The 12,664-nt window shown below is 58.1% G+C and overlaps 3 protein-coding genes across 3 annotated transcripts, besides 1 other annotated feature; all 3 read right to left on the bottom strand.

Annotated features, from left to right (window-relative positions):
* Positions 1-1,567: 1,567 nt before the first annotated feature.
* On the bottom strand, positions 1,568-4,369 carry LPMP_321010 (hypothetical protein; the record flags this gene model as incomplete). The annotated part of the gene is made up of 1 exon (XM_010703486.1): positions 1,568-4,369. The coding sequence occupies one exon, from the start codon at positions 4,367-4,369 to the stop codon at positions 1,568-1,570; it is 2,802 nt and encodes a 933-aa protein (XP_010701788.1).
* Positions 4,370-5,325: 956 nt separating this feature from the next.
* LPMP_321000 (hypothetical protein) lies at positions 5,326-8,475 on the bottom strand (the record flags this gene model as incomplete). Its single annotated transcript, XM_010703485.1, has 1 exon — positions 5,326-8,475. One exon carries the CDS (start codon positions 8,473-8,475, stop codon positions 5,326-5,328), a length of 3,150 nt encoding a protein of 1,049 aa, XP_010701787.1.
* A 1,024-nt stretch (positions 8,476-9,499) lies between these two features.
* On the bottom strand, positions 9,500-11,614 carry LPMP_320990 (hypothetical protein; the record flags this gene model as incomplete). Its single annotated transcript, XM_010703484.1, has 1 exon — positions 9,500-11,614. One exon carries the CDS (start codon positions 11,612-11,614, stop codon positions 9,500-9,502), a length of 2,115 nt encoding a protein of 704 aa, XP_010701786.1.
* A 342-nt stretch (positions 11,615-11,956) lies between these two features.
* Positions 11,957-12,293: a repeat region.
* Positions 12,294-12,664: the final 371 nt, after the last annotated feature.

Genomic DNA, 12,664 nt, shown 5'->3' with positions numbered 1-12,664 from the left:
TTCCTACACACGAGCTACCGGCCACGGTAAGTAGTGAGAAGCACAACGAAGAGAGACGCGGTTGGCGCGAGTCGCGTGAAGCCCTCCATTGCGTGTTTTGGTACTAATGTGCTGCCACAGCAGTCGTCGCAATGCTCGTTACGCTCAACCTTCGTTGTGGTCCCTGCGTGCTGTTGCCTCCCACTCGCAGGAAACGGCAGTGTACACACACGCGCGCACAACCTAGCCCGCCAGCTCACACACGAATGGCAAAGGCGCAAAACACCAGCAAAAACACGCATGGCGTGAAGGGCAAGAAGAGGAAGAGGGAGCAAGCTTCCTTTCAGACTGCGATACAGAAAGCAGAATATTTTCATTGACATGTAGATACACATATGCATTCCCTCCCACCACTATCACCACAGACGGCGCGGGCAGGTCAAGTGGATGCACGTCGTGAATCGCACCGGCACACGCTCAACCGTTGAACGTCAGAATATTGCCTCTCTATTCTGCCCATCGCCAAGACGCGAGAGAAAATGATATAGCAGCTGAAGGAGGAGCGGCGTAACCTTTTCGCCTTCACGTCACACCTCTCTTCTCCGTGTTGATCACGGGAAGGGAAAAAAAACACACTCACGATTCACGTCACCAAGACATCGTCGGACTTTCTCTTGACCACAATGAGCTGCACGGATATACACGCACGCGCGACAAAAAAAAGAGCGCCTGACGAAAAAGGCAACGTGGAGGGGAGAGAGAGAGGGGGGGGGGCGAAGACGACCGAAATGAAAAGCCGGACGGCAACCACCACACAAGCCACGGGCGAGTGAGGTTTCACTCATTGAGCTCGCGCTAAGGTCGAAGGGAAAGCGAGAGGGAACCACAATACACACCCACACACACACAAAAAAGACACACTATGAACGCAAGAGTGAGAAAGGGTAAAGCGGAAAGAAAACCAAAGAGGGCACGTGAGAAACAGGATATGACAGAGAATTCTGTTGCCAAGCCAAAGACCTCCGCCCACTCGACCCCCTTACATGGAGGGAGAGCGTGAGACACGGCGACACACGCACGCGACGTCGCACACAGGTCGTCCAGCGAGCATACGCATGCAGACGAAAAAAAAGCAGCACACAAAGGCCGGGGAGCCAAGAAGAATTGTAGGGACCACCAATCGAACCAGAGTCGTGAAAAAGGGGGAAAACAAAGAGAAAAAGAAACGCCCATGGTGAAATAAAAGCGCAAACTTAAAGGAGAACAAAAAGAGAGAACCCCCCCCCCCACAACTGCAGTACGGGAAGCCGTGCCTGCAGCCACAAACGTACAACAACGAGAGAGAGAGGGGGGAGGGGGAGGAGGGGGGAGTGGCACAGTTGAGGGAAGGGAGTAGCGAGAGTTTGACCACCCATGCATCCAGCAACCAACGTCAGACGAGGCACAGGCAGAGGCCACACCCCGTTGCGGATTTCACCCAAGGACGTTCGACAGTACTCGGTGATCCCACACTGAAACAAAGAAAGGAAAAATGCACCCAGTGGAAGAACACCCTGTGAAACACTTACGTGCACACAACATGTTCCTATTAGTCGGCGTCACCCTCATCAATATCACCGTACTGCCACAGGTTCTTGTGTCCCTTTCGTGCGATCTCCTGCGCAGCTTCGTGGAGGCGGTAGTCTGCAGGGTTCACAGCAGAGGCGCGGCGGTCCAACAGCGCCAAGCCACGCTGCAGTAGAGTCTCACTCAGCGATGGCACATTCTCGTTGGTCGCCACGGTGTAGTACACCTGGTCAAAGCCGTCGCGGTACACGGCCTTCGCCAGCACCTCGCCCTCAGAGTACTCCTCTACAGCTTCGCAGGCGACGCCAGCGAGCATTTCGTCTTGGTTGGCCGACTTGAGGTAGGCGAGACGGGCCAGCTTCGCAAACGCGGGCGTCTCACGCACCAGCGCGTACTCGGGGCCGCGCGGCACAGCGCGGATGTTCTGTACCGGCACCGCTTCGGTGTTGCCAAAGTCAATGAACTGCACCTCCGCCTTGCCGTCGCGTGGAGCCTTGAGCACTGTGGCACGGCACCACGTCTTGTCACCGCTGTACTGGGCGATTACACGCTCGCCCTTTTTGGGGGTGTAGCTCTCACGGGCGACGGTGCCATTAAGGAGGCACTGGATTTGTCCCTTCTTGGTGTCCTGCACCTCGTCGTAGCCCTGCAAGTGCACCGACAGCCCGTCGTCTGCGATGTTGGTGATCACATATGGCACAAAATGGGACGTCTCATCGAGAACGCGGGTCAGCGCGTGCGGATTGTTGGCGGCGCGCTCCTGCTCCATCTTCATCGCACGCTGCGGGATTGCGCCAGCGGCGGACCAGATGTGCTTCTTCGCCTCGCGCGCCGCGCTCTCCGCGTCCATCAGCTGCTGTGCAAAAGGCAAGCGGTCCGTGTTCGCCACCGTCGCGAATCCCTCGGCGACCAGCGCGACAGAAATGTTTGTGCCGTCCCCTAGAGTGATAGACGAGATAAAGTTCCCAGCACGGTCGGAGGTGAAGACCTGGATGGTGACGCTGCGCTGCTGCACGAGATCAATCGCGAAGTCCTTCGCCTCCTGCGCAAACGGGTCCGCCTTATCGTTGGGGCGAAAAGCGGCGGATGGTGTCATAATGCCTGCGACCTTGACCGGGATCTGAAAGTTCTCTTTCGGAATGTACACGCGCAGCGAGCTGGGGCCGAGCACCAGGTCCACCACACCCTTCAGTGGGGGCGGCCGGTTGCCCTGCATACCGCGCTGTAGGAAGCTGAGATAGTAGCGGCCGCGCGTCTCGCCGAGGTGGTTCAGCTCGAGCACCTTCATCGGCGGCGCAGGAGTGCTGCGGTGAACGCCCTTCTTCTCCTCTTTCGCGCCATCCTCGGCGGCGGCAAGCTCGCCTGCCTTGGAGTGCTTGTCATTGCGGCCAAGGAAGAACGTAGCGTAGCCGGCCTCCAGCAGCGCCACGCCAATGTTAATGCCCGTGTGCTTCACCTGCACCGTTGCTGCGAGGCGAATTTCCTTCGTCTCGGGCATCACACGCGCGTACTCGGCGAACACCACCACCTTGGAACCAATGTACCGGCTGCGCAGGAACTCCTTGGCCTCCCAAGAGTAGTCGTTGTACGTGACACGTGTCTCAGGCGAGTTGCCGTCCTGGTCACGGTCAATGTTCTTGCTGCTACGCACACCAGCCAGAGAGACACGGCGAAGCTCAGTAGAGGCGTCATCGCGGATAACAACTGTGTCACCGTGTACCACCTGCACCAGTGTGCCAACAAACTCGATCGGCCCCGTATACACTGGACCAGGAGTGCCGTCCGGCAGCGTAGTCGGAAGACCCGCCACCCTCGGTGCCGCGGGAGCTTTGGCGTCCATCTGATCATCCTCGCCGATCGCACAAGGAGGATGAGGACCCCACTCGCACTCGGCAGTCTCGGACGGAGCAACCCCAGCCGGCTCTACGTAGTTTTTCCAGCACCCGACACGCTGCTTCTTGGCAGAAGCCTCGGCAGAGGTAATCTGGTCGATGCGGGTGGACAGCGGCAGCGTCGCATTCTGAATCTTCACGTAGCCCTTGGACAGGAGCTCTTCCTGGAAGGAGCCCTTAGGAGACATGATGGAGATCATGACGTTGTTGAACCCGTCGAGTCCGTCGTAGCGCACCTTCACGTTGCGGTTCTGCAGCAGACGCTCAATAAAGAACTTGGCCTCGGTATTGATGGACTCATTGCCATTGTCCTTCGTGGTGATGCCGGTCAGATGGGCTGCGAACTGCGTGTCGCCAAGCTCCTTGACGGAGATGATTAGCAGCGTAGGCGATAACACCTTCTCGACGCGGGACAGGAGCTGCTGGCCCTTGATCCCCTCAATTTTCTCAGCGAGCTCCTCGGGGGTATACGATTTCATCTGACGCACGTGCTTGTCGCCATCGCCGCTAAAGAGACCCTTGCGGGCCGCACGCGCTGCAGCAGACATGAGCGAGTAGATTTCGTAGAGCTCCTTCTCTATACGCGGCGGCATACGATCGGGCAGCGTGGCCAAGCCTTCCTTGAGTAACATGCCCGTCGCTTCCTGCTGATTGGCACCCATGATACGACCGGCGCTTCGTTGCAGCGCCTCGATGTAGTAGTCCTCAACGAACTGCACCTGCTTGCCAATAAAGGTAGAGCGGATCAGCTCAGCCGCCTCGTAGGCGTACGGCTCCTCTGGCGTGAATTCTCCAGTCGCCATACGACGTGCCAGCTTCGGCGCCTGAATGTAGCTAAGCGTGATGGCCTTGAATGTGGGCTGGTCCGCCACTGTCGGACCCATCAGGATCATTCGATCCGCATTCTCCACCGCGTAGACGACGTAGGACATTAACTAAAAGTGTGTACGTTTATGTGGGAGTGTTGGCGTGCCCCTGTAGTAAACTGCTTTGAGCGTGTGTGTGTGTGTGGAGGGAGGGGTCTCTCTTATTGTCTGCTGTGTGCGTGGAAATACTTCGATGGTGTATTCGTAGAACAAATCGGCTCGTATGACCTTTCTCTTGCCTGTGCGCAGTTGACTCGGGGACGTGGTTGAGGAGAGAAAGTTTATGTGGTACTCTGGGTGTCGCTCGCCAATGCTGACAAGCGCGTAAAGGTGTAGACGCGTGTGTTATCGTCGTGGATACAGAATGCAAAACACCAGTTCAATGGCGGTGTGACAGGGATGAGGCAGGGAACTGTGAAAAGGGCTTGTGTGAGGAAAGGGTGGGGATACGAGTCCACGCAGGTGGAACATGGGACCCCATACAGAGATTAGCAGAATGATTCGAGGTACAGACTGCTGCATTCGTCCATCTCCCTGTCGTACTCTCTCCGTGTGCCACCCGCCGTAGGGAGATGACGCGGGTTAGCGGGAAAGGGGAAGAGGGGAGAGGGGCTGACGGTATCGATATTTGGCGCATCAACAGCGGTAAGGGGGGAACAAAAAGTACCGTGGCGCACGTAGACGACGGATACAAAGAAAGAGGCGAAATTCACTTGTGAAGGGGGGGGAATAGACGACACGAGAAAGCAAACGCAAGTGAGTATGCGAGTATCGACGTGGAGGTTTGCACAGGACTGCTCTAGACTCCGTTGCAACGAGAGAAGGCGATCTCAAGCGGCATTGGTACGGAAAAAAGCGACTAACACGAACAAACTACACGCTCTGATTGCCTCAACAGGAAAACTTTGTGGCTCCAGCTGCACCATTGGGTAACACTCGTGAATTGGCATTGTGGAAGGATCGACATCAACATCCGTGCCCTGCGAGGTGGGGGGGGGGAGGGTCGGTCAACTCACATGACGTCATGGACACTTCTCCATCCCCTTTCCCAGATACACGTCAATAAGGCGCATGTGAACAGTAGAGAGCGGCGCCAGGAATGGTAGCGTCACAGTGTCCCCCAATAAACGCCGAATCCCCACAAGCACCAATACAGCACACAATCTTACAGAAACGTGGCAGTGGGTGAGGCAGCGTTTGAGGGTGGCTACAACACGATGGAGTACCGGAGCGGTCAGTGCGGCCGACTGCGGACACCCTGGCTCGCCAGGAAGCCCTACAGAGCCTATTCCGTTCGTATCCTTTTCCCCTGCTAGCGTCAGCTGCGCCTGCTCCACGACTCGAATGATCATGTGGACAAGGACCAGCCAGCCTGAAGTCGCAGCGTCGCCCATGGGGCCCTCTAACCATCGCATTACACAACTGGAGATGGCGTTGAGGCAGAGATCGGCAGGCAGCTTGGAAGCGGTGAGGAGGGTGTCGAGGCAGGTCGTCGCCTGCAGCTGCACCTCCACAAAGGGGTCGTCGAGACCAGCACGGCAGATGCCCAGTACGCGAGTAAGCTGTCGTGCCACTGAAGATCTGGCAGCAGGCCACTGCAGCAGTTCCTGCAAGGTCATCAATATAGCCCATCGCACACTGTGGTGCATCTCCCTTTCCACATCGGATAACTCCCGCTCCCAGTGCATTAGCAGCCGCACCACCTCCTCTGGTACACAGTTCAGGCGATGTAGAATGGCTACCCTCTCGCCCGTGGCACTGTCAGCGCGTAGCGCCTCCGCCAATGACAGCAACGCGCGGCGGCGCTCCTCGGCGCCTCTGCATTGAGGCCGCTGGCGGAGAAAGCAAGCAACAGCGTCCCTGCTACGCTCTGCCGCGGGTAAGGCGCATTGCGGAACAGGTGCAGGAACATCGCCGTACCCCTCACTCGCATCGGCACTAGCACGCGCAGTCCACGGCATACGAGTTGCAATAGCCGGCTGTGCCAGTTGGGATGGCACTACCGGTCCTGCGTCTTCTGGAAGAGCTGACACTGCCTCTGCTGACAGAAGACATGCTCCGTTGGACGAAAGAAACTCACGCAGTTGCGTTGAGGCATTCTGCAATGTGCTACTCCTTAGCGACGTCACGCCCGACACGTCACCGTCCCTGATCGTTCGGTCGTCTGCACCAGATAGCAGCTTGCCAGTCCCCGTGACGTCCCACTTTGTCATTCTGCAGGCCATCAGCTCCTCGGCAAATGGGCAACGCAACCACCTTTTACCACCTTCAAAGATGTCCGAGAGCTGCTCCTCCCAGTGCCTGTCCATCAATCCAAAGCCCTTGCGGAGTGCCGTGCGCACTTCCTCCTGCTCCGACGGTGCGAGCCGCTCCGCTATCTGCCGAAACGATCCAGGGCACGCAAGCAGCACTGCGCCGAGAGCACTGCACCAGCTTGTCTGTGCCGCCCGATCTCCCGGGCGATGGTTCCCCTTTGATTGCGGCATTTCCAGTGCGTGCAAGTGCGCAAGTACGCCCCGCACAGCGATGCCCATCGTTGACACCTCAGCGAAAAGAGAGGGACGCACCGTCATCAAATAATGGAGGAGCTCTGCGTAGCGCTGATTCATGGTGACGCCGCCGCTGACGACGTCGTCCGCGGCACGCAACACCGCTTTCAGAACCTCCTGTGGCGGCTCATGGGTGCGCACAATGTGGTCGAGCAAATAACGAGCACCAACGCACACGGCCGGCCGAGCATGGCTCGTGTTGCGCACGAGTGCACTTACCAGAAAGGGAAGCAGACTTCGAAACTCGTTCTGCGTGGCTGTTGGAGCTCGCGCCACCAATGTGAGCAGACAATTTTGTGCCCCCTCCACAACGCGGAAATGAATATCCCGCAGACGACTGAGCAGTCCTTCTAGCAGATGTGCGATGTCCTCGCTCGTCAAGGTACCGCTCTCACACAGTCTCTGCCCTTGAAGCACGGCAGTGCGCCGAACTGCCCAGTCGGTGCTCTCCATGGATGTGAGCAAGGATGTATCACCACCTGAGCGATGCGATACGGCGTACAAGCGCGGTGATACGGTATTCATGGTCACGGTCCTTCCTCTGGGAGGCGACAAATATGGCGTTGGTAGACGACCAGCGTCCGCCTCTTGGTGAAGCACGGCCTGTTTTGCCGACCGCAACAGCTGATGACGTGCCTTTCTTGGAGTCGTGGCACGCACCGCTAACACGCGCGCACGGCTTGCCACTGCGCTTTGCAAATCGTCCTTTAACGTGACGGTGCGGGATGCGGGCGTGGCGTCTGTACCGCGTGGATGCAGATGCACAGAGCTGCCACACCGCGGAGCCGACAGAGACGACGTAGGTGGGACCGGTGAGGACACCACTGCTTGGAGCTCCTGCATCGCATCTGCGCGTTCGGCGGCCAGCTGTCGCTGCAGGCCCGCGGGCAATAAGCGAAGAAGAGCCCCTGTCGACGCTGGCTCCAAGATGTGCAGGGCCCAGAAACAACGCCGCGCCGCATGCCGAACCCCTGCGTCGGCGTCGCGCATACGATCGCTGATCACGCGATGGATAGCCTTAGTGTAGGCGTTGATGGACAGTTGAATTGAGGTGCCCTTGGCCGCTTGCAGGTAGGAGCGCAAAACCTCGACAGAACAACGGCGCACGGCTGCGCTGGAGGCACCGCAGTCGCACAAGAGGCCGCTAACGCTATCAAGGGTGAGCATGCATTTCTCTGCCACAGAGAGCAATGCATGCATCGCCGCAGCGGACACCACCGACACTGCAGAGGGGTTCGCGGCGAGTCTTACGAGGCAGGGGAGAAACCAAGAGCACACAACGGCAACAGCAGCGCGATTGGCACCATGCTGCACAAGAGATTCAAGAACGTTCACCGCTGCCACCGCAATTCGTGTGCGCCGGCTCTGCATCGAGTGCAGCAGGCAATTCCTCATATAGAGAGACATCCACCCCACAAAGGCAAGGCGGTCAGAGATGTCATCGGCGAGCAAGCGCGCCACCTCCTCCAGCAGCCGAATCTGGACATGCCAGTCACGCAGCGGCTTTCGTAAGTCGATTGCAACCTTAGTCTGGCGCTGCTCCTCGGCGAGGGCGTCGCTGAGCACCTGCACGCGCCGTAGTACCTCCTCATCCGTCAACGCCACACTTGATGTGCGTGCCATGATAGCATTGATTGCGTTGCGGTGAGTACTGTCGCGTGCTGATCTAGGATGCGTGTGTTCGTTGAGTGTCAGAAAGACAGGCTCATCAGCCGCTTCTCACAAGGGGACGGGGAAGAGAAAGCTACACTGAGACACGGTGTGCGGCTTTTCATGAACTCTTCTTGCGATTGACCAACGTCAGCGCAGAGTCGTTGGCGAGGAAGAGTGTCCTGCTTCGAAGATTATGTTCGAAGCAGGAGACCCCACTGTGAGTGTAAAGGTGCGCACGTCCCGCACCCCACCGTGGAAATTTGACGGCAGGCAGGGACAAATCATGGCAATTACACACAAAGAAAGAACGAAGAGGATGCGAGTTGACAAGTGTGGACGAAGATGCTATGGTGTAGAAAAAAAGCCTGCGAGATGCGGACACATGGTAGCCAATACACCTAAACGGGCGTGTACAGACATCCAGTAGGCGGTCATGCAGTTGCCTGTCGCACTGCGGCAGCACTCGCACGACTCCAGGGCGGACAGGGTGTCAAGAGGGTGGAGAACGGTAAAGAAGAGGCGTAGCATGGAGGCTTGCTTTTAGTCATTTCCACGCATACTCGTCCAGCATCGCCCTCGTTGCTGCAAGAGGCGGTTTGTCTTCCTCTTTCGCTGATTTTTAGCGCTGCTACTTGCTGTTACGTCGATTGCAGGCACCACTGTGCAAATTCAGAGGACCGAACATACAGCCAAAAGGTACCTACACGCACAAAGGAGCTCCCCATCACAACTCCCTCAGCGCCACCCCACACCGTTCGGGTGAGACGTGGAAGGGGAGGGGGTGAAGACACGATTCGTGAGGACAAAGACGTGATGCGTAGAGCGAGAGATGCTGGCGGGTACAACACGATGGGTCGATGAGCCTCGGTTACCCGCGCCATCCGCAAACGCCGCACACGGAAAACTACGTATGGAGAAGGATGTACTGTTTACTGCCGCTTCGCACGCATGCTACCTGGCACAGCTGTGCTACCTCTTTCTCTCAAGAAGGCATCTACGACTGCCCGCGGATCTTCACAAGCTCCGTCACGGCTCGTACTGCGGCATCCATACAGGTGCTACGACTGCCTGCCGCAAGTGTGTCGCGTTTTCCCACACCGGACCAATGCGCAGTAGTAACGGCGGAGCTATCGCCAACAAACACGTTCTGCAGCCCTGCGACCCGCGACGAGCAGGGCGTGGACGACGATGAAGCCAAAAAGGCCTCGCTGCTGCCACTGGCAAAACCAAGCCAATATGCGTGCGTGTCCACGTAACGACGCATGTACCACTCCGTCGCCGTGACGCGGTGCGACCACTCGAGCAGTTGCTTCAGTTCCGCCTTCCCGCGGGCCGAGCGCTTCGATGGTGGCAGCCGGGAGAGCTGGGCAAGTCGAACAGCCTTCGACGCGTCGCTAGGTACGAGCAGGGTGAAGTCCGTCGATTCGAATCCCGGCGTGAGTGCTAGACTTGCCAGCGGTTCGGCTTCTGTGAGGCGGCGGCACTCCTTGATGCCTGCAAGGAACCCATCCTGAACCTTGCGGTGCACCTCCTCGGACAACGAGCAGACAGTCTGGTGAGAACAAAGCGCGCGGGTATGCGCTACACCAGGCTGAGGCGCTTCTTCATCCAGCGTCATCATGTGCTCCAATCCATCAATGCCATGAAAGATCAGAAGCATTGTAAAGGCTTGCAGCGGGGTACCAAGGACGATGTCCCATCCCATGCCCTTGAACCGGGCGGCATCGCGCCCGCCAAAGGGGAAAAGCACAACACGCAGCTCCGCCTGTGGGCCGATGTGGGGCAGTGGTAGCGACAAAACTGTGTCACAGAGCGGTGTCAAGTAGGGGCCTCGCTGGGTGAGCCACCATATCGCGCTCGACTTCGCATCCCGCACATTGAGGCTGTCAGCTGAGACCGCCTGCACCGCGGAGAAAATGAGCGGCAGTGCCAGCGCATCGCGCACAGGAACTGTGGATGATGGAGGTTTCAGCATGCGCATTGCACGATATCGGGACATCCTGTGAAGCAGGCGCGGACTATGCAGAGCTCCAGCCGCAACAACTACGCCCTTTCTCACGGGGATGGAGATGACCGCACCTGCGCCACCGCGACTGAGGCGCACTTGCACACCTATAACGCGCACCCCACGCTCCTCGGCCTCGCCGCCGTCCTGCGCCGCTAGGTCTAAGTCCACCGCCGTGTACCCTGTCAGCACGCTCAGTCGGCGGTGGAGCTCGTCTGCTGCGATGTCGCCCAGCACAGCCGAAGGAAGCGCCAGACGCCTGCCATCTTCGTCGAGGTACAGATAACAAGGAAACACAGCACCTCGCTTGACAGGTGCTGAGACACTGGGCAGGTACGGTGCAGCTAGCTTGAGAGTCTTGACGGCTTCAGCAAAGGCCCAGGAGAGAGGATTTCGGACGTCTGGAAAGCGCATGGGCAACCGAGTCCACTGCAGCAATGCTTCATTGCAGGTCATCGCGCTTTTGAACGTTGCCTTTTCGGCATCTGGCACCGCCTCTGGCGTAGACGGCCAAAGAGAGTTCAGGTGTATGCCCCAGTCCAGCAGCGCTGTGCCACCAAGCCCGACACCACGGGGGTAGGCAGCGTACTGCAGCTGACGATATCGATTCGCCTTTGCCTTTGCTGCCGACAATGTTTCGCCGCTCCCACTCGAAGAGGTCCCTAAAAGGACCTCTTCATCTTGGAAGTAGTGCCACGGGCGCTGTGCGAGGTACCCTACATCAGGCGTGCCACCTAGAAAGGTGGGGCGCACTCCCTTCAGTAGCAGTTCCTGTGGCACCCGGACAAGGTCTGGCGCAAAAGACAGCAACCGGTCGCGTCGACCGACTTCAAAGAGGAGCGCTGCTGCAGACGCCGACTGCGGGTCGTTCCCACTTTCGATCAGGATGATCTGACATGTTTCATCGGTACGACGTAGCAACTCTGCGGCTGCAGCGAGCCCCGCAACACCGCCGCCAATCACGACGTAGTCACCAGCGCAAAGCCCGGCAGTGCTGCAATGGCTCTGATAAGAGGGTCGCAGCTGATTCGTAGAGCGCGGTCGAAAGCTACGATACCAACACACGAGAAGCATCGCCACAACGATGGCTAATTCGACAAACATATCCACCCAGCTCTGCCACGACAGCAGGCAAGCTGTAGAAGGACCGCAATACCGGACGCGAGTTATGCCTGAGTGCCCCCCCCTCTGAGAAGACGGCAGTCAAGCCCCTGGTGTGACAGGTTTCAGTAAAAAGAATACAAAGAAAAGACCAGCTCGGCAGGGAGAAAGAGAGGGGGACGAAAATAGACCCCAGAGAGGTGCACACACAGAAAAGCCTGTGCATAAGCCTTTCGGTAGCGAGTAGTGAGTGTAACGGAGGGGGAGGGGAAGGGGAATGTCGATGTCACGGGCAAAGGGAGCACCAACATCTGGGATAAGGTCGACGTTAGTTTTTTTTTTCGCTCCACTGTGTCCATTCACGGCCGCGCAACATGAGCCAAACGCCACTCCTCCTCCAGCCCGCCACAGGCAGCTCGCGCCGTGTGCCGCAGCGCTAGACACGCGCCACAGCCATGCGCTGACCCCAGTCATCCGAGCACGGCCGCAGACTCGAGCTGCACCCACCCACCCTCGCCCCGCAGACCGCCTCAGAGACCTCCTCCACCGTGCCGGCCGCCACCAGGCGCAGGCTCCCCACGCCAGTAGAGAGCGAGGGCCGGGACTGAAGCTGCTTGGCTTCCCTGTGCCGTGGGGCCCTGGACCCAGGCACCACGCACTGAGGAGTTGCCTGCCATCAGGGCGTGCGCTACTATTTTATAGAAAAACAGTGTTTGAGTTAGAGGTAACGCCGCGAGGGAGAGTGGGGAAGCGCCACGATGTGTGGTAGCGCTCGCACACAACTCATAGGAACCAGAAAGGTCGCAAGAGGAAAAAAGAAGGAGGAAACGTCACCCCTTCCTATTTTGCTCTTTTTGGTGAGTTCCGCATGCGTCTTGCTGCGCGTGATGTGCGGCGGTGAGTGTGGAGTACCAGAATAGTTCCCAACTTGCAAGCACAACAAACTGACGCAAGCACGCTATCTGGTCTGGATAGGGGTACACACACTTCTCTCCTCTCCTGGGACAGACGCATATATATATGTTTCATATGAATGAGAGGCTGCGCTTGTGG

The sequence above is a fragment of the Leishmania panamensis genome, assembly GCF_000755165.1.
Source record: "Leishmania panamensis strain MHOM/PA/94/PSC-1 chromosome 32 sequence".
Taxonomy (NCBI): Eukaryota; Euglenozoa; class Kinetoplastea; order Trypanosomatida; family Trypanosomatidae; genus Leishmania; species Leishmania panamensis.
This window is presented reverse-complemented; position numbering and strand designations above follow the sequence as displayed.